The sequence below is a fragment of the Elephantulus edwardii genome, unplaced genomic scaffold (genome assembly GCF_000299155.1).
Source record: "Elephantulus edwardii isolate Elephantulus edwardi_28Jun2011 unplaced genomic scaffold, EleEdw1.0 scaffold00183, whole genome shotgun sequence".
Lineage (NCBI taxonomy): Eukaryota > Metazoa > Chordata > Mammalia > Macroscelidea > Macroscelididae > Elephantulus > Elephantulus edwardii.
Window position 1 is genome coordinate 5,245,631 of NW_006399933.1, and position 26,624 is coordinate 5,272,254.

The 26,624-nt window shown below is 35.5% G+C and overlaps 1 protein-coding gene across 1 annotated transcript in view; it reads left to right on the forward strand.

The window, feature by feature from the left end:
* The window catches only part of CACNA2D1 (calcium channel, voltage-dependent, alpha 2/delta subunit 1), a 584,478-nt gene that overhangs the window by 546,603 nt on the left and 11,251 nt on the right, over window positions 1-26,624 (forward strand). The window contains exons 24-36 of the mRNA XM_006896147.1: window positions 311-408; window positions 9,245-9,332; window positions 11,424-11,486; window positions 12,148-12,251; window positions 13,679-13,765; window positions 16,504-16,571; window positions 17,707-17,745; window positions 19,433-19,504; window positions 20,682-20,834; window positions 20,916-20,968; window positions 22,573-22,628; window positions 23,042-23,171; window positions 25,755-25,864. Coding sequence (XP_006896209.1) covers window positions 311-408; window positions 9,245-9,332; window positions 11,424-11,486; window positions 12,148-12,251; window positions 13,679-13,765; window positions 16,504-16,571; window positions 17,707-17,745; window positions 19,433-19,504; window positions 20,682-20,834; window positions 20,916-20,968; window positions 22,573-22,628; window positions 23,042-23,171; window positions 25,755-25,864 — 1,121 coding nt within the window. The remainder of the gene's footprint in view (window positions 1-310; window positions 409-9,244; window positions 9,333-11,423; window positions 11,487-12,147; window positions 12,252-13,678; window positions 13,766-16,503; window positions 16,572-17,706; window positions 17,746-19,432; window positions 19,505-20,681; window positions 20,835-20,915; window positions 20,969-22,572; window positions 22,629-23,041; window positions 23,172-25,754; window positions 25,865-26,624) is intronic.

Here is a 26,624-nt window from a genome sequence, read left to right on the forward strand (position 1 = left end):
CCAATAAAGCAGTCTACTTCTAAATAAATATTTACACCCTCAAAAACTTTATGGAAAGGTATACTCAGTCCTACAGGGTCACTTGGAAAGAAAATCAACCCAGTAAGAATGAACTTAGTATGAGTCTGAATGTCCAAAGGTCATTATCTATAGCCAAGGTTCATTTTAAAGAAGAAAGAGAAATAATAAATTCAACTGCATGTGAAGGTACAGAACTAGTGAATAATGTCGATGTTTTCACTACCCATGATTACCACATACTTTCTTGGCTTTTAGCACCTAATGCCTTCTTTAAAATATTTTTTTACAGAGATTATTGCAGTGATCTTAAAATATCGGATAACAACACAGAATTTCTTTTAAATTTCAATGAGTTCATTGATAGGAAAACTCCCAATAATCCATCATGTAAGTACACATTAATTTATCAGAATAATTTCTGTTGTGAATCAATCCAAAGGGTTCGAAGTGATTCAGATAATATTGTTTGTGTGCAGTTTCATTTATTTAATTATTTGTCCATGGTAAAATAGTATACTTAGATCCTTTATGTGTTTATTAAAAGAAGTTTAATAAAGTTATTAAGTTCAATGAAATTTTCAAAACAAGGTAAAGGGTACTTGTGAATGGCTGAATATAAAAGTATGCTCTCATTTGCCCCTCAAAATTAGGAAAATTATCTTAAAGATTTCCTGAAGGTTTTTCATTTCACTGGTCTTGATAAAGGATAACTTATGATACCTTTTTACAGGTATATTCATGCCTTTTGGTTTATGTAATACATTTTAGTATAAGTAGAATAAGAACAAATATAAAGATAGGCATCAGTTAATAGTGTTTTTTCCTGACATTCTATTTTTATTCCAGTTAACTTCAGATCTTTAAAATATACTTTTGTAATTTCTCATTTCATGTAGCAAATAAAATAGAAATGAAAAAATTGAGTAATCAGTTTTTAACTATTTTATTTACTTTTCGTAGATCTTTACTACATTTAAACCATTAGACTTTATAGAAACTTATATGGACAGTTGGCTTTTTAAAGTACTTAAATGTTTCCCTTCCAGAACATTCTTTTTTATTATAAAATGTACTTTCAAGCTAATTAAAGGGTGAATAAGTTAGAGGTGTGAAAGGAACAGAAAATAGGACAGAGGGGCACAGGGCTGTGAGTGCCTCTCTGAAAGAGTCGGAGGGTGTAAGAAGAGCACAGGCCTTCACTATCCCAGAGAAGAAAGCAGATCCACACCAGCATCAAGAGATGGTACCAAAGGTGAGATTTAATGCAAGTCCAAATTTTAGTCCAGAAGTCCCAAAGCACAATTCCTCAATTAGTTCAGGCTCTCATTTCACTTTAGCAGTCAGCTATTCTTTCCATCATCCCAAAAGAACAGCAAAACTTTGAACTGTGGCCTTTATATCAGGGTTCCTCTGGCTATACCTTGCCACAGTTTCTCCACCTCCAACACCAGTGCCTTGCCAACAGGGTCTTGCTCTCACCAAGGTCTTGCTCCAGTCTACCTCGAGTCTTGCTGTTTAGTGTAGGAAGCACTCTCTCTCTTTTATCCTGGAAGAGATCTGTATTTGTTCCCATTCCAAAGAGGGGTGACCCAACAGTGTGGAAATTATAGAAACCTATACTTGGACCAAGATGCAGTCATCAGTACAGAGCAGGGAAACACTGCATTGTTCAAAACTGGGAAAGGTGTATGCCAGGGATGTGGCCTGTCTCCATACATTTTCAACATGTATGCAGAACAGATCATCTGGGAGGCTGGGCTCTATGAGGAGAAATGTGGTATCAGGATTGGTGGAAAATCTATCAACAATCTGTGTTATACAGCTGACACAACCCTGCTTGCTGAAACTGAGGAGGACCTGAAGCACTTGTTGCAGAGGGTCAAGGACTGCAGCCTTCAATATGGATTGAGGCTCAATGTCAAGAAGACAAAGATTCTCAACACTAGGCCAGCTGGCAGCATCAGGATGGATGGTGAAGAGATTGAGATTGTTCATAGCTTTAGTTTGCTTGGCTCCACAGTCAACACTCTTGACACCAGAAGCCAAGAATTTAAAAGATGTATTACCAGGCGAAAGCATGCTGTTAGGGACCTTTCCAGAGTTCTGAAGAGCAATGGTGTCTCTCTGGAAACTAGGGTGCGTCTGATACATGCCATGGTCTTTGCAATCAATTGTTATGCATCAGAGAGTTGGACAATAACTAAGGAGGATAGAAGGAGAATTGATGCCTTTGAGCTTTGGTGTTGGAGAAGAGTATTGAGAATACCATGGACTGCTAGGAAAACAAACAGATTCGTCCTAGAGAGGGTTAAACTGGATTGCTCCTTGGAAGCAAGGATTCTGAAGCTTTGTCTAAAATACTTTGGACATGTTGTAAGGGTCATTGGAGAGGGGCACTGTGCTTGGGAGGGTGGAGGGACAGTACAGGAGGGGAAAGCCCTCTATGAGGTGGATTGATTCAGTGACTGGGGTAATCGGGATGGGTATGTCAGAGGCAATGTGATTGGCAGAGGACAGAGCAGAGTTTAGGGCTGTTGTACAAAGGGTCACTATGAGTCCCAAGCGACTTGACAGCACATAACAACAACAAGCTGGCGACTGGAGGAGACAAAGTATATTACCCATAATTCAGATTTTAGCCTAGCAGTTCCAAGGCACAATTCCTCAATTAGTCCCAGCTCTCATTTCATTCAGCAGTCAGCTTTTTCTTCCATCATGCCACAAACAGCAAACCTTTAACTGTGACACTTATCTCAGGGCTTCTCTGGTAATATCTTGCCACAGTTTCTCCACAACGATGCCTGTTTCTCCACCACCATTACCAGGGTCTTGCTACCAGGATCACTCTCTCTCTCTCTCTCTCTCTCTCTCTCTCTCATCCTCATCCTAGTTTCACGTCTCTTGATGATTTGCAAGACCCTGTGTCTGCTGGAGACCTAAGGTAATGTCTAAAAAAAAGCCAACTTTATGCTAACACAGCAGGTGGGAAAACAAATGAAAGGAAAGTTTTACTAATTGCATATCAACTCCCCCCTCAACAAAAACTGACATTAACCTTCTTCCTCTTTATTCTCCATTTCCCCTTTTGCACCTTCTCCTCCCTCCTAGCTACTCATCTCTCCCCATCTTTTTATTTCTTTAAAGTTCTTCTCTTTGAAAGATATAAAAAGTTTAAAACTTTCTTCAAGAAACTGTCTCTCAAATTTAAATTGATCTCATCCAAACAAACTTCCCTTAGTTTTCCTCTTAAGCCACATTTCTCTTGCTCTTTCTCCCCGATGGTAGCCAAGTCAGAATCTACTCATTGATGATGCTTTATTGAGTTTCTCAGATTGTATTCTTTGGAGAAAATTGCCTGTATTTCTCCTGCGGACCTCTAATGGATTGAAGCTGCCAGTGAGGCTCTACATTTGAGTTAGCAGCAGTACTCCCTAGGCCACGAGACTAGGCCACTAGAGCTCCCAGCTTGAAAACTCTACTTGAATACTGTTATAGGCATGTGAGTCCTACGTAGATTGTGCCTGAACATGAGAAATGTCAAACTCTTCTGCTTAATGTGAACTCACTTTGACAGAGCTGCAATTTTTAAAAATACTATCCCATAGCATTGTCAATATTTTATTAGTTAAGTAATAGCAATAATTTTTAACTTATTAATTGCTCAAACTCTTAAAGTCAGCTAATAATCAAATACACAGAAGATGTGGTGATCTGCTCTACCAAAGATTACAGCCTAAAAACCACTATAGGACCCTGCTTTTCTGACATATATGGTCACTATGAGTAGAATTAATAACACACAACATATAGTCCTCACTACTATTTAATTGGCTGCTATAGATTTTTTCCTGTTACATTTACCTTATGTAATCAAATGAGATTTAAAACTTATGTTAAAAATAGTTATTAGTGATTAAAATTCAGTTATCCAAATTACTTTGTAAATATGTGTATTTTTTTTACTTTATGAAAATGCATACTTCTATATTCCATTTAATATTTAAGGTAATTTATTAACCTAATTCAATATTTTGAGGATGTTGGTCGTCTTCTACCCTATTTATTCTTAAGCCAATATAAAAATTATATTTGCTTTGTCTATATGTGTCAATTGGTAAAGATAAATAATACTAATCATATGATTTTATATTTTATGCAATTAACTACAAGGAACATATATCAAGATACATATTTACATATAGAGCACAATGAAAACATGAGTAATATACAGTATAATATTGTTAGTAACATTGATTTAGAATATAAATTACAATAATGATCCCAATTATTTTATTTTACCAGAAGATTTTAAGGCATTGTTCCCTTTTCAAATTTACTGCTTTAAAGTGTTTAAAGTATTCTACCAAGCATTTAGAAAAGAACTATTAGCAATTAGACTCAAATTATTTTTTAAAAATGGGAAAAAAAAGAAGACACACTACCAGAGTCATTCTTTGAAGAAAGTATAACCCTAATGCCAAAACCAGACAAACCATTACTAAAAAAGAAAACAGACTGAAGGCTGCATGGTGGTGTGGACTTCGGGGGAGGGATTGTATGACAATGAAAGAATTTTTCTTTTACTTTAAAAAGAGAAGAGCAAACTGGGGGAGGGGAGGAGTGGACAGGGAGAAAAGTGCAAGAATAAATTAATGGAAATCCAAAGTCTCTTTAAATTTTTATTAAAATTAATAATAATAATAATAAAGAGAAAAAAGAAAACAATAGAGAAATATCTTTCCTAAACATGGATGCAAAAATCCATAGCAAGATCCTGTCCAATAGAATCCAACAGTATAAAACATTATTTTTAAAAATAATTCATCATATGACTGGAAACCCTAAGTCTCTGTAAACTTTCATTAAAACTAATTAAAAAAAATCATCACGACCAAGAGGGATTTATAACAGTTGTGCAAGGATGGTTCAACATGTTGTTGTTATTATGTTGTTTTTATGATTGTCAAGCCACCTGCAACTCATAAAGACCGTATGTACATTAACTCTGAAACATGCCCTGTCTTGAGACAATCTCATAGTATCCAGTAGAACTAATCCATATTCAGAGTCAGTGCATCTCATCCTGTGTCTTCTTCTTCTACTCTATCCTTCGTGTCCAAAGTATGTGAGCTGGAGCCTCAAAATCCTTGCCTCCAAGGAACAGCCTGATTTCATTTTCTTTAGGAAAGACCTGTTTGTTCTCCTGGCAGTCCACAGTATGTTCAGTTGTCTTCTCCAGCATCACAACAAACAGGCATCAATCCTTCTTCTATCATCCTTAGCTATTGTCCAACTCTCAGATGCATAGCAAGTAATTGAAAAGACCATGGCCTGGATCTAGTGCGCCTTAGTCTCCAAACTGACATCGTTGCTCTTTAGTACTCTAGAAAGATCTCTGACAGCAGACCTTCGTAGTGCAATTCATATTTTGGGTTCATATTTTGGGTTCCTGATTTCTGGTGCTAATTGTGTTGACTGTGGAACCAAGTAAGCTGAAGTTACCAAGCCTCAAGTAGCACTACTTAAGGATACTGAAAGAAGAATTTTGAATGACCCAGGAAATATCAAACGAAGATGGAAGAAGTACACAGAAGTTCTATACCAAAAAGAATTAGCTGACACAGAAGAATTTCATGAAGCAACATATGATCAAGTGTTGTGTGACGGAGGAGAAAGTTCAGGCTGCTCTGAAGGACTTTGCAAAATATAAAGCTCCAGAAATTGACGGGTACCAATTAACATATTTCAACAAACAGATGCTACACTGGATGCACTCACTAGGCTATGCCAAGAAAGCTGGAGGACAACTGCCTGGTCAACTAGCTGGAAGAGATCTGTATTTATTCCCATAAAACAGAGTATGAAATTATCATATGGTATCATTGCTCCCCCAGGGCTGCTATGACCTGGTCACCCGAGAGAGTGTGGTGCTGCATGTGCGGGTGTTGTGGCAGTTTTTGCGTGTGAAGGACTACTCTGCCTCCAAGAGCCAGGCAAGCCAGGCTTGGCCTATGGTTTAAAGCAGCAGGGGGCTTCAAGCCCAAAAGGGGAAGAGGGGAGAGAAGGTGGCCATGTTCTCCCAGGTTTGCCTAGCCCAGGGCTGCTATGACCTGGTCACCAGAGAGAGCATGGTTCTCTGTGCGCGAGTGTTGTGGCAGTTTTGCACGTGAAGGACTATTCTGCCTCCAGGAGCCAGGCAAGCCAGGCTTGGTCTAGGGTTTAAGGACTCTCCTTGATAGGGTTGCTATGAGTCACTTGAGACTCTATGGCACTTAACAACCATAATATCAACACAGAGAGAGAGATCAGCTGGCCCAGTGGACAGAAGGTGATGCTACTAAACCAAAATTGGGTGAATTTTAATCTGCAACCCGAGGGCCTGTCTTTCATTGCTTTTGTTCAGACATTCCTCTAGGTCATATAGCCCTGGTGTACAAGTTGCTGTACCGCGGTCACTTGTGGTTGCTGTGAGGCTGAACACTGTGACACTAAATGTGTCAAATGCATTAATGGTTGACTACCCAATGTGGACAGAGAGTGGGGTGGAGCTACCCAATTAAAACAAGCTTGGAAGGAGGAGTGGCATCCATTTCCATAATAGCTAGCCTCCGGAAACCCTGTGAACCTGGAGAGAGGATGAAAGGCACCCAAGCATTGAGGACTCTCCTTCATAGGATCGCTATGAGTCACCTGTGACTTGGCACTTAATAACAACAATAGTATCACTAATATCACATGGAAACAAGATCCTGCTGAAGATTATCCAGAAACAACTAGAACAGTACATCATTAGAAAACTGACAGTGATGCAGTCTTGGTTTAGAAGAAGCTGTGGCACTAGGGACATCATAGCCAAAATTAGATGGATCTTGGCTGAAAGCGGAGAGTACCAGAGGAATATCTATATGTGTTTCATTGGGCATGCAAAGACATTTGGCTGTGTGGATCACAACAAATTATTGCTAACCCTGAGAAAAATGAGGATCCCAGAACACTTGGTTGCGCTCATGTGAAACCTGTACTTGGACCAGGAAGCAATAGTCAGAACAGAGCAGGTAAATACTGCATGATTCAGGATCAGGAAAGGTGTGAGTCAGGATTCATTCTATCTCCATACCTTTACAATCTATATGCAGAAAAGTTCATTCAGAAGCTGGACTTTATGTGGAGGAATGTGACGTAAGGATTGGAGGAAGACTCATAAACAAACTGCATTATGCAGATGACACAACTTTGCTTGCTGAAACTAAAGAGGACATGATGCATTTGCTGTAGAAGATCAAGGACAGTAGTCTTCAATATGAATTGAAACTCAACATCAATAAACAAAGATTCTCACCACTTGGCCAATTAGTAGCTTCATGATGGACAGAGATGAGATTGAGATTGTTGATAACTTCAGCTTTACTGATTTCCACAATCAACATTCTTGGTTCAACATAAGAAAATAAACCAGCACAATTCATCACATTAACAAAACAAGAACAAGAACCACATGAACTTACCAGTTGATACAGAAGAGGACTTTTACTCAAAAAATGGGAATAAAAGTTAATTTCCTTTTTAAAAGTACAAAAAACCAAGAGCCAACATCGTGTTCAGTGGAAAAAGACTGAAGACATTCCCCTTGAAAGAAGGGACCAGATAAGGCTGTCCACTATCATCAGTTCTATTTAATATTATGTTGAAAGTACTGACCAGGACAATAAGACAATAGAAGGAAGTAAATAAGAGGCATCCAAACTGGCAATGAGGTGGTAAAATTGTCACTGTATAGATGATATGATAGCATAAACAGAGAACCCCAGAGACTCAAGAACAACAACAAAAAACAAAACAAAACAACAACTAAAAAAAAAAAATACAAACCACCACCACAAACCTGTTAGACCTAGTAGACCACTTTAATGGAGTGGCAGGATACAAGATCAATATACAAAAATAAGTCCGATTTCTCTACAGCAATAAAGAAAACACAGACAAGACTAAGAAAGCAATACCATTTACAATAGCCAATCACAAGATTAAATTCTTGCGAATAAAGCTTACTAGAGATGCTAATGACCTTAATAAGAAGGGGGAAGGGACCCTACAAAACATTACTCCAAGAAACAGTGAGAAACCCAACTAAATGGAAATATGTTCCTTGTTCATGGATGGAGGACTGAATATTATGAAAATGACAGTCCCACCAAAAGCCATTTACATATTCAACACAATCCACAGATACCAAACTCAGTTTTCAAAGAACTAGAAAAGGCAATTGATGAGTTTGTTTAGAAAGGAAAAAAGATCTAAATAAGCAAAACCATTTTGAAAGATAAAAATAGAGTGTTATGTATAACACTCCCTGATCTCAAAAACCTATAAGACAATTCTACTCTGGCATATATAGTCATTAAGTTGGAACTGACTTATCAATGGACAACATATATTCCTTACTGATTGCCTTCTGATATTTTGGGTAAAAGAGAATGAAAATGTCCATTCTTGTTAGTGAAAATAGACCATAACTTTTCTTTAACATTTGTAGTTGAAGGAAATTTGAAATTCTGTGTGTGTGTGTGTGAGAGAGAGAGAGACAGAGAGACAGAGAGGGAGTGTGTGTGTGTGTGTGTGTGTGTGTGTGTGTGTGTGTGTGACACAGGATTTTATGGATCTGTGTGGGATCTATGTGTTTAATTGGCTAAGAAATTAGAATGTAGAATGATTGGAAGTCGTTACACTAACCTAAAAAAACAACCCTAGTAAAAACTACTTGCTTATTCTTTTCTGACATGCATATAGCATATTTCCAGTATCTTTTTTGTTATGTTGTTGTTGATTGTCGTCGAGTCAAGGTTGACTTATAGCAAGTCGAGGTTGACATATAGCAACTCTATGAACAAAAGACCTAATGCCTTTCCATAGCTACCGTTGTTTCTCCAAGTTCTTAGAGTTTCCAGACACATTGGTTTAGGAAGTGGATGCCATTGACTTTTTTGTTATTTTTTTTAGAATATTGTGTCCCAATTTAGAATTGGATTTCCCTCTACGAATTATGACAATGTAAAGCAAGATGAATATTTTCAATAGAGAAAGTATGGAAAAATAAATGTAAGATAAACTTTAATTCTTAGAAATGTACATTCTAAATTTCTTAGGAAAATAAACTCTGTATTTATTTCATTGTTATTCTACTTAAAATTATATGTTATAATTAAGGATTTTTTTTCTATTTTAGGCAACACAGACTTGATTAATCGAATCCTCCTGGATGCAGGATTTACAAATGAGCTAGTCCAAAATTACTGGAGTAAGCAGAAAAATATGTAAGTATATGTTGCTTAGTAATTATACACACACACACACACACACACACACTCTCACACTCTCTCTCTCTCTTTCTCTCTGCTTTAGGTTAACTTCTATATGGAAAATGTTTTTAAAAATAGATTTTATACATTTATTATTTGCTTTGTTAAGAAAATAATTTTACATTTTGGCATTTAATTATTTGACACTGTATGCCAGTACTAACACCTGACTTTACTCAGCTTTATGCACTCATACACTTCAGTGTGAATAAACTAAAATAAATAGTCTTGTTTATGCGGGCTTCTTTGTAATAAAATGTGATTTCTGGTGAATGAGTTGACTTCTAGTAAGAGCACAACATCTTTACAGTAAAGAAGCTGAAAAATCTGAATAAAATTTTTGTTTACAACCTAACCTTCAACCCCATTTCAAACCAATTTCAAATGTTCGTATTTTTTCCTATTACAGTTTCCTCTCTTTCATTTTAAGTCCTACAGAACTCTTTCATGAGAAATTATAAGTAACTGTTCTACCTTACATTTGTAGTAGTCCTCTATCAAAGGCGCCAGTCTGTTCTCTACTCAGTAATATTTGGTAAAGTCAATATTTCTAAAACACAGTTCTAGTTTAATGATAATGATAAATCTTTCTAACATAGACTTCAATATCCTGTCTCAACTCATCACTTTGACAACTCTTGTACTTGAAACTTCCCTCTTAGAGCTTCCTGCCTTGTGTCTTATGCTTTATTTACATCAACCATCATCAGTCTTACTTATTTTCTAGTACACACACTACTCTTTGCCCTCCATCTGATAGCTTCCTGCTTCCTTTGTCCTCTTTGTTAACACCTGTTTCTATTGTTGATTGTTGTCGAGTATGACTTGACTCAAAGTTACCCTATGAGCAAAAGACCTGAAACCTTTCCAATAACTATCACTGTTTCTCAAAGTTCATAGCATTTCCAGTGGCATGTTGTTTAGGAAGTGGATGCCACCTCCTGCTTCCAAACCTTTCTTAAACTGGGAGCTCCACCAAACGCTGTCCACCATAGGTAACCATGATGGCATTTGATACCCCAATGGCACAAGTTTCAGCATCATAGCAACCCCAGGTTACTTCAATACAGCAAATTCACAGAAGAGTGCTGTACTCCTTAGAAGAATGTTCCTCCAAAATATAATAACCAGCTTCTAAATACAAAGGTGCTCCCCGAGGTCTTGTTGACTCTAAACAATAGGCTTAAATTAAAAAAAAGCCAAACAAAAAAACAAAAACAACCAACATAATATGTTGTTGTTGTTGTTCTGTCATCCCATCCCATAGCGATCCCATGTACAGCAGCTCTGAACCCTTCCCTGTCCTGAGCAAATCTCACTAATTCCAGCATACCAACCCCCAATGCTAACACCTATTAAAATTCAGCCTCATCATCATTTTGATGTCTCCTATAAGTAGATACCTGGTAAGTAATTATTTATCTATGAAAATACTACTGTAACTATTAATGCATAGCCTAATATGGTGTTGTTATGTGCCAGTTGTACTGGCTCATAGCTGACCCTGCAGTAGGTTTTCAGGGCCTATAAATTGCAGGAGAGGAGATTGCCAAACAGAGCAGCTGGTAGATTCAAACTGTGCCTGTGGGCTAGCAGCATGACTCTTTACCACTAAGTCACTGGAGCTTCTTTAAGATTCTAACTCATTATGATCAAGTTGGAACCAACTCATAGCAGACCCTCCAGCAGATTTTCAGGGGCTGTAAATCACACAGGAGGAGACTGAACATCCTTCTCCCACAGAGCAACTGGTGCATTGAAACTGTCTTTGTGCTGGCAGCCAACTCCTTACCCACTAGGATAGCTCTTAGCTCCTTTAAGATTAATGAATCATTTTCTTTTTTTCTCTGTATAATTAGCACCTAAATCATTTCATGTAAAGAATTAGTTGAAGAATAATAGTAACCAAAAAATTCATTGCTGGCAAAGCAGAACCAATTCATAACCAACCCTCTATTGTGTTTCAGAGGTTATAAGTCACACAAGAGGAGATTGCCTGTTTTTCCCCCTACAATAATAATGATCGTATTTTGTCTTCTGTTCCAGCAAGGGAGTGAAAGCAAGATTTGTTGTGACTGATGGTGGGATCACCAGAGTGTATCCCAAAGAGTAAGTTTAAATAACATCTGCAAATAGCGATGCATTACAAAAGCTATTTCCAAGAGCCTGTACATGACTCTGTAAGGAAATCATTCTTCAGAGCAACTAGTCATTACTTGTAATTGGATTTATTGTTTAATATTTGTTGTATTAAAACTTCATTTCTCTTAAAAATGATATTGTAAAAATCTCTGAAATTTGCTTTTCATATATATTATAAAATGTAAGAAAGGTTAAAGTTTATTTTCTTGACAGATGAAAATTGAATTACATAAATTCATGTAATAACTATAGCCTGTTAGAATATTTATGTTGTAATTTGTTACTACTGTTCATTGCATTGTATCTGTTTATTTTCAAAATGGGGCTTGGTAGATATTAAGGTTAATTAATGTTAATCAATTAATTTATTAGCTGATTTGTTCATGATTATCTGGCAAATGGCAGAGCTAAAACTAGGATTTCTCTTCTCCTGATCCTCAATGTAATGATGTGCAGGTCCATTATTTATTAGTGGATATTATTAGTTCCATCACCAGTTATTAATTTTCTTAGATGTATGTGAGATGTCTCCATCTCTGTAAGGTTAAGTGATGCCCACAGAGGGAAAATTAGGTCATCAGGTAGATTAAAGAATACAAATGATGAACTGTCCCACTTCCTCCCTTAGAGCTGGAGAAAATTGGCAAGAAAACCCAGAGACATATGAAGACAGCTTCTATAAAAGAAGCCTGGATAATGATAACTATGTTTTCACTGCTCCCTACTTTAATAGTAAGTATTGCTTTGGAATTCAGCTTTCTCATATCTTTAAAAACATGAATTACTGCTACTGCTGGCTTTCCGAGGAATAAAAATATTTTATGTTAACTGGTTAGAATAATTAGTATTGTGCAGATAGATGGCATATGCAAGCCCTTGGAAAAGGAAGAAAGATACCTCTCTTTAGCTGAAAATGTAAAATTCACATAACAGAAAATAGTCATCCTGTAATGTTTGCATTGTTGTTGGGTGCTATCTCTAAATGTAGAGAGAGCATTTAATTAAATTCCCAAGTAACAAGCACTGGTAATATATAGAAACCCAAGTAAACAAACGGAGTAAATTGACTGCTTATCTTTTGTGGGAATGCTTGTTTGTTTTGTTTGTTGGCACAGTCTCAAAGGAGTCATACTTCTCACTGAAAGGCTGCCCCTCTCTGGTTCGAATCCACCAGTGACTCTAAGTGGGGAGAGATGGGCAATTTCCTGATGTGTGATTTGCGGCCTCCAAAAACAGGCTGCCGGGTTACCTCTTAATAGGTTCTGACTCAACAACAATGAGTTAAGTGTACTATTTTATATTGAATCTAATGTAGTATTTTTAAACATTAATAGTAACTCGAAATTACAGCATCTCTGGGATATGTTTTAGCCTTATTTTCATAAGTGGGGAAATTAAGTTCAAATCATTTCAGAGTTTTGTCTAAGAACATACAATATATAGGACAAACAAGAAGCAAAGCCAGTTTTATTAATCCAAGATCTGTCTTTTCACCTCACTGCAACAGCCTCATCAACATTTGGAAGCATAGATTTGGCATGAATACATTAGGCGATATAAGCAATGACAGCTGTGCTGAAGTAAATAAATACAGACTAATTCTTGGACATTCTTCTGACCTGATAGATAAGAGAAGAATGAGGAAAGCAGAAACGACAAAGCTCTTTACAGTTCATGTTGTTGTATTCTGTCGAGTGGGAATCAACTCATAGCTGACTCTTCAGTGAGTTTTCAGAGGTTATAAATTGCATGGGAGAAATCATCTCACCTTTATCCCAAGGAGCAGCTGGTGGATTCAAGCTATGTATCTTTGGATTGTCAGCACAACTCTTTAACCCTGAGCAACTAGGGCTCCCTGATAATATTTCTTGTCATTGTGTGCATTCAGTCAGCACCAACACATAGTTGATCCTTCAGCGGGGTTTCAGTGGAAGTAAATCACACGGAGGAGGTTGCCCATCCTTCTCCCAGGGAGCTGCTGGTGGTTTCAAACCATGTGCCTTTGGGATTGCAGCACAGCTTCTGACCACTAAATCACCAGAGTTTCTTTATTGTATATAGACACTAGAATATCTGAGGAAAAAACGATCGATTTGTAGCTATTAAGGAAACCCAGTCTTAAAATATTGAAAAGATACATATGTTTTCTCCTTTTTCAGAAAGTGGACCTGGTGCCTATGAATCAGGCATTATGGTAAGCAAAGCTGTAGAGATTTATATCCAAGGAAAACTTCTTAAACCAGCAGGTAAGCATGCATGGTTTGCACACATAGAAGCATCTGTTCATGCATGTGCATACACACACAAAAAGGTACACTATATACAAAATAAACTTGACCTGATATTTATAGTTTAAACTGACATCACTTATATGAGAACTTCAAGAAAGTTTAATTACATGAAAGTCGACAAAATGGAATTTAGATATAAAACCAGATCAGTGGTTATTTTTAAGTATGTGGGTACATTTATACATTCTTAATTAAAGTTTTGGGATCAATTTATTGTCATATATCAAGATTTTAAATGCTAAGTTTTGAGTTTTGGGTTGGGTCTAATATACTTCTTTTGTTGTTATTTGCCTTTGAGTGGGAACTGATATGTAGCTGACCCTCTAGAAGGTTTTCAGAGGCAATGAATTGCCTGACAGAAGACTGCCCATCCTTCTCCCAAGAAGCAGCTTGGATTTCAACCATATGTCTTTAGAATTGCAGTGCAGCTTCTTACCATTAGTTCACCAGAGCTCACTATGATGCTAGAGATCTGTATTCTAATATACTTTCAAATGCACACAAAAATATAGTCAGTGTAACTTCCATAATATTAGTATCAGATTAGCCATCAAAACATAGTAGTCAAAAATTCCCCTGGGTGAGGAGGGGTGGGCAGTGAGAAAGGTACAACAATGAATGATTGGAAACCCTAAGTCTCTGTAAACTTTCATTAAAATTCATTTTTAAAAAATGCCCCAACATTTAATCTATTAAACTATCACATTAATTTAGCAATTTACTGATCATCCAATTACTCCTGACCCCAAAATTTCCTCCATGTTTCCTTGGGTTTAGCATGTTGGAAGATGCTGAAAAACTCACACAGCTGTTGATGGTGTAGCTATCCCAGGCAAGCCAAGGAAAAGGATCAGAGAATTCTGGATACAGGCTTCTTTTATCAGAGTTCTGGGGCAAAGATGCCACCAGGAGAATTAATGATGGTGATCTGGTGGTGCCTTTCTAGAAGGGTAGGCAAAATTGAAGCTACTGGATTAGCTTAAAGATAACGGTCTTCTTGTTGTTGTGTTATTATATGCCATCATGCTGCCTTTGACTCATAGTACAACAGCTCTGAAGCCTGCCCTATCCTGAGCCAGTCTCGCTGACTCTGAAACACCTAACCCCATTACCCCAGTTATTGTGTCAATTCATTTCACTTGGGGTCTTCCTCTCCTGTGCTTTCCCTCCACCCTTCCAGGCATGATGTCCTTCTCTGAAGACTGGTCCCTCTTGCCCACATACTGAAAGTGTGTGTGATGGACCTTCAAAATCCTTGCCTCCGAGGAGAAATTTGGTTTCACCCTCTCCAAGACAAATCTGCTTATTCTCTTGGTGGTCCATAATATGTTCAATACTCTTCTCCAACACTATAACTCAATGACATTAGTTCTTGTGTCATCCTTAGTCATTTTCCAACTCTCTGATGCATAGTAAGTAATTCTGAAGACTGTGGCCTACATTAGGCATACCTTACTCCCTAGATTGACATCAGCATTTTGAAGAGGTCTCTTTAGCACTTTGGAGATGTCCCTCTAGCAGACTTCCCCAGTGAAATTTGTCTTTTGATTTCCTGGCTGCTCATGCTAAGAGTTTTGATTGTGGAGCCAAACAAACAAAAATAATTAATAACTTCACTATCTATCATGGTGCTGCCAATTGGGCCAGTGGTGAGAATTTTTGTCTTTTTGATATTTAGCTTCAATCCATATTGAACACTATAGTCCATATTCATGACAATGGCCTAAGGAAGCCTAACTTTTTAGCAAGACTTTCTTAATACTACTCTTTCCTTAATTTAAAACCATGTAGTATTCCTTTGTTCATGTAACATCCTGTTGTTCTAAGTTTAGGTCTCAGATGAGCAGAATTAAATGTTCTGGGATTTCCATTCTTCTCAGTGTTAGCCATAGCTGGTTATGAGCCACACAGTCAAATGCTTTTGCATACTCAATAAAACATAAATAGACATTCTTCTAGTACTTTTTATATTAGCCAAGATCCATCTGACATCAGAAATGATATCCCTTGTCCCATGGTGTCTTTTGAATCCTGCTTGAACTTCTGGAATTTCTCTATCCATGTACTGTTCTAGCTGTTTTTGAATGATCTTCAGCAATATTTTGCTTACATGTGATATTAATTATATTGATAGATAGTTTCCACATTCTATTTCCTCTTGGAAATGTAGATCTCTTCCAAGCAGTTTAAAATTAAGAAAGGAGTGTGTCAGGGTTATAACCTATCTTCATACCTATTCAATCTGTATGCTGAGCAAAGGAGATATATGTTTATGGTAAACATACTCACTCATTTATATACTACTGAACAAATTAGCTAAACTATATAACAAAGATTGTATGGAAGCCAATTACATAGTTCATTCAAATCAATTCTTCTATAGATACATGTAATTAAATAAATATTATTCATGTCTTTTCATATCAAGAAACTTAAATTTATCTACTCAGACCTTTGTAAGTATTTAAGGAAGATTGGTGAGTAGCATAGGTGGTAAGGAGCTGGGCTAGCAACCCAAAGGCACATGGTTTAAATCCACCAGCTGCTCCATCGAGAAAGATGGGTAAACTCTATCTGTGTGATTTATTGCCTCTTAAAACCTACCGGAGCTCAGCTGTGAGTCAGTTCTGACTCGACAGTACACAATAACAGCAACAATTATTGTATTTTTTTTCTTTTGCATTATATTTCAGTTGTTGGAATTAAAATTGATGTCAATTCCTGGATAGAGAATTTTACCAAAACTTCCATCAGGGATCCGGTAAGATCATTTACTTTAATAGCACAAAGGAGCAGTGACTTTGTAAATCACTACTTAGGAAAGACTGGAGAGCATTATGCTAAGTGAACTAACTCAGTCCCAGAAGGACAAATACTGTGTAAGACCATTATTGTAGAAATAGATAACTAGTAAAATGTGTATGAGAATCCAAGGAGGGGAGGGAGGAGCAGAGAGGTGAGGGAGGGCAGGGTCACAGGAGGTAATCATAAGGTCACACAATTTGATGGGAGTATGCAGGGCTAGGTTAAGGATGGGAAAGGTGTGGGGTGAAAATAATGTATATGAACTTTGTATGTAAACAGAATAAAAGAAAAAATTTATTAAAAACAAAAACAAAAAATACCAGTTCTTTTGCCACACTTAACAATCTAAAAAAAAAAATCCTTTTAAGGAAAAAAATCCAAAAAACAGTTAAGTGCTTGTTGTTTTTATTGATTGCCCCTCTACAAATATCGAGATTTATTAAACATCATAGAGTTTCCAGAGGAAAAATATTTAGGAAGTGGATGACACTCCTGCTTCCAAACATGTCATAGTATATTATTGTAATGTGCAGCTCTGAACCCTTCCCTGTCCTGAGCCAGTCTCATTAATTCTGACACACCAACCCCCATCACCCCAGTTACTGTATCAATCCATCTCATCTGGAGTCTCCCTCTCCTGTGCTGTCTGTCCACCATTCCGAGTATGATGTCCTTCTCCAAGGACCAATCTCTCCTGGCCACGTGCCCAAGTAAGTGAGGTGGAGCTTCAAAATCCTAGCCTCCAAGGAAATACTAAAGTAAATTTTCAGTGTTGGAGGAATAGTATCAAGTGATCTGGTGGGTCAAATTAAGGCAGAATTTTTATTTCTTTAATTTTTAAAAAAATTTCTTTTTTGAAGTTTACTATCATATAATGGAACATAATAGGAAAAGTCCATGCTATCATTTGATATGATAGACATTATTATTTTCTCATTTTAACATTAACATTCTTTTTTTCCAAATGAGATGGACTACCATTTATTCTTATACTAGATAAATTATTTAAAGCTTTCTAATTATTATATGTTAATTATTTAATTAAAATTTGTTTTTAAATGTAAGATTATACTTGTATTTCTGTCTTTCAGTGTGTTGGTCCAGTTTGTGACTGCCAAAGAAACAGTGATGTAAGAAAACTCTCAAAATATGTCTTATTCTGAATTTTAGTGGGTTAAACTGTTATGATCTAATGGTAAAAAAAAAGGACACATTTGGTCATTTATAATAAAATATTAAACATAATCTTCAGAATTGTAAAGTAGTTATTACATAGAATTTGTGATGACTAAGTTAAATTATTTCTAGTTTTAAAGATACATACTATGGCAAAGTTCTAAAAATACCATAGCACTCCAGATTGCATTGTCCTCATTCTAAATTTGGATACAATACTTTTTCCTAAGTATTTACCTTTGGGGAGCTCTGTTGGCCCAGTGGTAAGAAGCTGTGCTAAAATCTCAAAGGCATATAGTTTCAATCCACTAGGTGCTCTGTGGAAGAAGGATGAGCAATCTCCTGTGTGACTGACGGCCTCTTAAAACCCTCTGGAGAGTAAGCTAACAGCTAATTCCAACAGATGGCAAACAGCAATAACCATTTACCTTCAGTTTCGTTTATTTATTTTTTCTATAGGAAGTTTCTAAGCAAAGTTACCCAATTGCATTACACATAAATTTGTCATGTTTTTCATTGTTGTTTTTTTTTCTAAATATGTATACATTTTATTAGTGTTTTGAGCTAAAGCCTAGAATTATATCGTTTGTTAAAAATTTTACTTGCATGTTTTAGATTTTACATTGACTTCTATTACTTCTGTTCTATTTGAGAAATTGAAAGAGCAAATGTGAACTTTGCTAGTTCAAAATTTGAAATTGCTTTCAAAATATAATAAATATCACTATTTTTTTCTATACTTCTTGGACTTCCCAATTTACTTATAGAAACCTTGGGGTCATTCTCACCCATTTTTATTCTGTTGAAATCCTAAGTCCATAAATTTTATTCTTTTTATAACTTTTATTTCTTATTATTGTTATTTTTATAACATTTTGTGTAGACTGCATAGGAACCATTTTTAGTGCAAAGAGCTTAACAAACTGCTTCCAAATTAGGAAAACTGAATGTTTTATCTCCTCAAATCTGAAGAAAAGAATGCTTTTTGATAATTATATTTAACAAAAATTATTAAATTTATTTATGCACTTAAACATGATTTCAACTATATAGTAATTTATCCTATATTTAAGAGAAGTAAGACAAGTACTACATATATATATTTATTTTTTTTCCTTCCTTCTGGATCTTTAGTCATTGAACCAAAAGTTTTTATCAACTAAATACTCATATAAAATTCAGAATTCTTATAAACACACTTAGCCTGATATATTTACCTTTTCTCTTATTAATCATGTTGATGAAGATTTATTTTTATTGTATACTTCATTGCAAAATACTATATTCAGAATGAAAGAAGTACATAGTATCCATTTATCTGGTGAGCCCTATTCCTTGGATCAATTCAATGACCTTGGAGCGGCATAAAGATTATTTCTAATTTGTTTACACTGAGTTGATGTTCCCTATCTTGATGGATGTTGGTAGATTATCAAAACCTGTGAGACTACAGAATACTGTGGACAAATGTTGGCCCTTAATTTATTTCACCAAGCTGTTCTGAGCATATGCTAGAGAAAATATAGTCATTTAACGTCATTTGAGTTTTTCATTCTAAGCATCTTCATTTAATGTGATAATGATAATGTAACCCTCCCAACCTTCCTAAATACATGTTAATTGTTATTGTTATATTGTTAGGTAATGGACTGTGTGATTCTAGATGATGGTGGCTTTCTACTGATGGCAAATCATGATGATTATACTAACCAGGTATGTACCTAAAATAAAGAGAATAGGATTTCCAAAGTTTGTATCTCTAATTGATATGACAAAATAAAAAAAGCACCCACTTCTAAAACTTTTACCAATATTAACATAGTTTTGTCTCTCTCTTAAGTGAAGAAATACATGCTAAATCTAAGTATTCTTTTAATATTTTATGGTTGGTTTTACTTGTGGGTATTAACAGTTATCTTTAAAATATATAGGTTGATATTTTAACAAGACAAACTATTTCTGTTTTCTAACAGAAAACTATAAGTTTTCACATATTAAATATCTGTCAGTTGATAACATCATCTAAGCTTAATGCACAGTTATTTTGAAACTTATGAAGAACAGCCCCATCCCTAATTGGCAACACACAGGCTAGTAGGGTTATACTGGACTTTAAACAAATTTAAAGTGTTTTTAGGTGCCATCAAGTGAATCCACAACTATTTATAACAGGATAAAGCTGTTCTGATCAATAGGGGTTTTTTTTCAGCTAGTTTTGGAAGTACATCATTAAACCTTTCATCTAGTCTTTCTTTATCAATCTGGAAGCTCTATGATACTAGCCTAATGTCAATTTAACATGGAAGTTTCTGCTACAGATGAGTGGTGGTTGCACTAGAATGGTGTCAACTCGAAATCAATGACTAGTTTCCTTCAAGAAAAATGACAGTTCCACCACTGAACTAATAGCACCTTTGAAATTTTAAATAGGCACTGTCAAATTTCATTCCCTGAGTCTGAATTTATATCCTCTGTTTAAAAAAAGAAAATATCTTCCAACACCGTTGACTATTCTCCTCATGAACAATGCTTGTGGTACGAAGTTGGTTAGTGATTGCCCCTTCTGATGGGATGCCCTCCTGTTCATTACAGGTCATCTTGTCTTTTGCTGATCCTCAACTTTCCCAAGCTTAATGTCTCTTTTTCCAGAACTACAAGTGGGAATTCTCCAAGAAGTATTGGAGCATGATTTTATTACTTATCTCCATTTTTTTTTACACAGACAAAATAAAAGAAAATTAAAAAATCACACAGCTTTATGGTTTATTATCTACTTTTCCTTTTAAGCTCTTAAGCAGTTCTGAGACACAGTTTTTTCACACTATTTCTTCCAGTTAGTCCTGGTTGAAGTATTATTTAGCTTAAATTTGAATTTTTTTTTCTATACTAGATTGGAAGATTTTTTGGAGAGATTGATCCAAGTCTGATGAGACACCTTGTTAATATGTCCGTCTATGCTTTTAATAAATCCTATGATTACCAATCAGTGTGTGAACCTGGTGCTGCACCAAAGCAAGGAGCAGGACATCGCTCAGCCTCTGTGGTCAGTAACATCCCCTCAAGTCATCAGTTCCTCTCCAAGAGACACCCCAGGTGTAGTGACATTTCCTATTATCTTTCGTAGCCATCAATAGCAGACATATTACACATCGGTTGGTGGGCTACTGCTGCTGCCTGGTAAGTGAGAATTTTGGTTTTATTGGTAATAAGGGAATGATTTAGTGAAATAGTAAAGAGCTGGATAAAAATATAGACTATGTGGCATATTAATTGTCATGGGAGATTTCTCTTTTTGTTTTGTAAAAATATTGATAATAGTTATAAATATTTTTCTTATATTATCACTGTTTATTCATTTATATTTGTATGTTCTATAAATAGATCCATGCATATTGTTATGAAAACTTTTTAGCTATATCAAACATGAGTCACTGGACTTGGGAGTTCAAGACTGTAATTTCAGGGCACATCAAGTTCAATTGGTATCACATAGACCACAAAGACAATATTCTACATCAGCTTTGGTGAATAGTGGTTGGAGTCTTAAAAGCTTTCAAGAGACAGCCCAAGTATGATTATTGGTCTCTCCCTGTCTGGAGAAAATAAGATTGAAAAACAATCAAATAAAATCCAGAGAACTGATGGACCATGCAAACGTCAGTCTCCATGACCCTGAGAGAAGAAGGACTAGATGGTGCTGACCACTCTTAAAGAGATGCAAATAGAGTAAGGGAGTGGGGGAGGAGAACAGAATTCAAAAGAAACAATTTTTAAAAGGCGCCAGCCTTGCTCATCTGAGAGAGTGTGGACTTTCAGTGAGACTGGCTCCTAGTTGACTCCGAAATCCCACAGTGAAATTGCTCTTGTTCTCAACTTTCAGCCAAACATAAACAGGCCTTAAAGGTGATCAATAACACTAGCACACTAGTGAGGGAATGCACTGTTTAGAACAATCAACCATGCAAGATCAAACAGGGAGCATTCTGACAAAGCTCAGAAGTGAGAGAGATAGAAAATAGGGACAAATGGGAATGGGAAACACATGGAGGAAATGGGGAGCTAATGTTACGTTGTGCGGATTACTATCAGTGTCGTAAATTAAAATGTGTAGGAATTGTTGATGGAAGACCAACTACATGTACAAACTTCAGTCTAATCACAATGAAAAGTTTTCTAAAAAGACTAACCAACTCTGAGGCTGACATATTCTGAGGCATAATGTTCCTAGAGTGAATAGGTCTCATTCTTTTGTTTTGTTGAGTCCACCCTTCCACCCCCAATGTGCTACCATCTATAAAAGTAAAACAGTTAAGCTACTTATTGATGTTGATTTGTTTTCTCTGCCGCCATACAGTTTTAAACAAGAACATCTGGACAGCAAAAGCATGTCTGCTAATTTGCGGTGCCTCTCTCACATATAGGTGCCACTGTTCCAAAGTCTCTGATTTTACAGTAGTGTTTTTTTCACAAGTATATGTTCCTCAGATGACTCTAAATGTATATGATTTCATTTACACATAAATAAGTTATTTTGTGTAATGCAAGAAATAGTTATATAAAATACTGCTCAAATTTCTACTTTAAAATCCTTTTCTTTCCCAAAAAAAGGAAAAATGTTCAAGTGTTTGTGTATATATAGGTTAATGAGAGCAATATCATGCAGCAGTACTCAGATTTTTATTATACAATTTATAATAAAAATGTAGATATTTGCATGTAATTGTTTTTGTGTGTGTGTTTTTTCTTGGTGTTTTTTTGTTTGTTTGTTTTAAATTATTCAGGTCTATTCTGCAGCAGTTTCTCTTAAGTTTGACTTTTCCACGACTCCTAGAGGCAGGTAGGTCAACACTCAGGTACTCTCAAAACTAAACTTAATATCTTCTTTTGGGATGTGAGGCATTCCACAAAATAAGAGAGGAAAGATGTGTGTGTTCACATGTGAGTGTGCATGTGTGAGATAGAGAGTAAATAGTTAACACTTGTAGGTTGACATGTTGTAACCAATTCTTAAATCTTTAGAAAATGCTCCTTATTTGCACAGTTTCTGCTTTGTAGCTGTTGTGTGTAAGTTATTATTGGTTCATTGTGTTGGTATTTCTTGGGCACCACTTAGGAGTTGCCAGCATTCTACAGAGGAGTAAATGAGCCAATCAAGGCTCCTGTCCTTATAAATTTATTTTGCTTGGTGGGAATGGAAAGTCTAATGGAGTAAGCACAGTATGAACTTTTTAAATTGTTGACTCCCCACAGTTGAGATGGAGGAAGATGACTTCACAGCCACCCTGTCGAAGCAGAGCTGTATTACTGAACAAACCCAGTACTTCTTCAAAAATGATAGTAAATCATTCAGTGGTTTATTAGACTGTGGAAACTGCTCCAGGTAACTTGTTCATGTCTTTGTATATTTTCATTTCTAGAGCAATACTAAGGAAAACTGGTGGAGTAGTGGTTAAGTGCTTGGCTGATAATTGAAAGGTCACCAATTCAAACACATCAGTCGCTCTCCAAGACAAAGATGTGTTAAGTTTGCTTCCAAAAAGATAACAGATTTGCAACCTTGTGGAGTAGTTCTACTCTGCCCTGTATGGTCACTGAGTGGGAATCAATGCATCAGCAATGGAATTTGATGGGAAGGAGCTCTGGAGAGGTCGTGTGCAACATGTCAAGCAACCGACAATGAAGTCAGTGGTTAAAATCAGCAGTTGCTGTTCCTTTAAAGATTTACAGCTTCAGATACCCTGAAGTTGCTATGTACTAAGTTGCTATATAATTGGAATTGATTCAATAGCCCTGAGTTTGAGTACTTTTTCATTAGAGTATTGTATTGACTTTTATAATCACTGCAAAAATTAATGACATTTGTCCTTGTAATCTAAGAAACATTATTATGGGTAGTTTTGATACATGGATAATCTTCTGTTTCTATGTAAGTTTTAAATTGAGCATTTTTTAATATTTTATTGGTTTTCATATAAACATTCATTTACCTTGTTTTTCATTCATATACATTGTGTTTTAATGTAGTCTTTCATTTATATTATTTCATAGTCATTCATACACGTTGTATTTTATTTAATGAATTACCATTGATCTTTGCCTATTATTACTGCATCTTTTCAATTCCCAATTGAATTTTCCTATTTCTTGACCACTACCACCTCCAATCCTCAATCCATCCACTAAACTCTGCTATCCTAATGCCTTTCACCTTTCCACTCTTTCCATCTCCATCTTGTTTTCCCCTTTGGACATTTATCCACATCTTACTCGTTATCCTTCTCTTTTTACAACAGTGATCTTAGGCATTATTTGTCTTTATGAAGCTGAGTATGTTCATGCAGCATAATGCACTATAGACTCTCCCAAATAATACAGTATTTTACAAAATCTATATTCTTTAGTGTTGCATAATATTCCATTGTGTGAAGAATGTACCACAGTTTCTTAATGTGTTCATTTGTTGATGGACATTTGGGCTGTTCCCATATTCTTGCTATTGTGAAAAATACTAAGATATGGCAATTTTTAAAATGTAATTTTAATTCTGATAAATTCTAATTATATAGTCAAGGAATTTTATTTCAATTTTAGGTAGAATATAGAGAATTTTAATTACATCATTACATCTTTTTTTGCCTAAAAAAGTTCGTACTAATTTTTTAATATTATGTAATTTTATGTTAAATATTTCTAAGCACAACTTCTTTTTATATGTAGCTAAATAGATGTAGTGGAAGATATTTTGTGATTATGTGTTTGCTTTTATCTCTAAGTTTCCCTATAGAATTTGTGGGAACATGCTGTTCAAGACTGTAGGAACTAGGAGGAAATACTGTTTTGTATAATAAAAGTCTATCTTAGTAAAATTTAAAACTGAATCACACCATACTCATTGAATTCCTTCTATGGTGAATGAATATGGAGGATATGTATATGTTTTTTCACCCTGCCTTTACAGATTCAGTTCTAGTTTAAAGAAGTATTTCTTTCAAATAACTTACTCAAGAGTTTGAGTTACACAGTACTGACAGCTGAGAAAGATTTAACGCCAGAGACTACAATATAATTTGGATGATGATTGGAAAGGGAGAAGACGTTAAATTGAATTATATTTTCTTCTGATTTGTTTTATGTTTATGTCCCTGGCTTAACATGAAATTTCACTTCTTTGACAAATATATGGTCATGAAGAAATAATTTTAATGGCATATTTAAACTTTATATTGATTACTTAAGAAAACAGAAGCAGCTTAAGTTGTGGACTACAGTAGAGAAAATTTTAAATCCTTAGTTCTGTCCTTCCCTGTACTTGTCTAATACAGTAGCCAACGGTCTTAAAAAAATACTTCGATTTCAGATAAAGTTAAATAAAATGAACAGGTTAAATTAACAGTGCAAATATGTCATATTTACCATCTTTCAAGCACTTAGTAGTCCATGGTTTAGTGACTGCAGGATTCAATAGAGCAAAAATGTTCTTTCATCTTTATAGAAAATACATTGAACAGCACTCGTCTCACATTAGTTTGGGCAAGATGCTTAGGTATTTTGTGCTTCTGGTTTCTTTATCTGTAAAGTAGGCCAAAAGGTAGCATATTTTCAATGTTATATATCATAGTTCATTGTTATTATTGATTATACATCAAAAATAAAGCTAAATCTTTGAGTTGTAGTAGCTACATAATGCTTACTTTGTAGTGAGAGCTAACAAAAACAAACTGTATAAGAACATATTCTGTTACTAATTTTACCCCATGTTTGAAGAAATAATAGATGCATACTTATTTTTCTCATAAAATAATTTTCACTGTGATGCATTATTGCATTGATAATCATTTGTATTATAATATGTCATATTTTGCCTTTCAACTTAATATGTAAGAGTCTTTTAAGTAAGTACCTTTTATTTGCTTCCAAGAGCCAGTATTCATTCTCTGTGATGTTTTTAATATTCATTTTGCAGAATCTTTCATGTAGAAAAGCTTATGAACACCAACTTAGTGTTTATAATTGTTGAGAGCAAAGGAACATGTCCATGTGACACACGACTGCTAATACAAGCGGAGCAGACTTGTATCCTTTGGCGTGGGAGATGTTAAGAGCAAGGAGGCCACCTTAGTCTGTTGCATTATTAACCTTGTTATATTGATTCTGTTTTAAAAGAGGAAAAATATCATAAGGTACTGTCATCCCTTTGAAGAGATGGAGCAGACCCCCTTCACCCAAAATTTTTACTAACTGTCATGATAGATGATGCTACACACACACACACACACACACACACACACACACACACGCACACACGAAAGGACCCCACAGATGAAGCCCAAGGCTGGATTTGCATGGTTTCAACTACTCAGTAGGGTCAGAGGAGAGAGCAGACAGGTTAATAAAGTAGTGGCTTGAAAGATATCAATAATCAAACCTCAAAAATGGATTCCAGCACTTTATTGTATAAAGTCTGCTATGTTAAACTATAGTTTTCTTTTTTTTGTATATGCCCTGACATATTTTTCAAATGACAGTGCCTCTCAATAACATATAATCTGTATAATTTTGTTAACAATTGAAAATAGTTAACTTTAGATATTGATGTTAAAATAGTCAATTCATATTAATGGAATGAGTTTTAAAAAGCAAGTCAAATAAATTTTAAAGTTTCATTAACATGTTATCTTTTGAGCATTTGCATGTAGATTTATTTTTGTCACCCTAAATGCAATGACTCTAAAGCCTAAAATACACATTTTAGTGGTAACTAAAGAATTAGTAGTAGCAGAACTTCTTTGAAGTGTCTGTAACTTTGCATTTATTTTGAAATTAAAAAAGATAA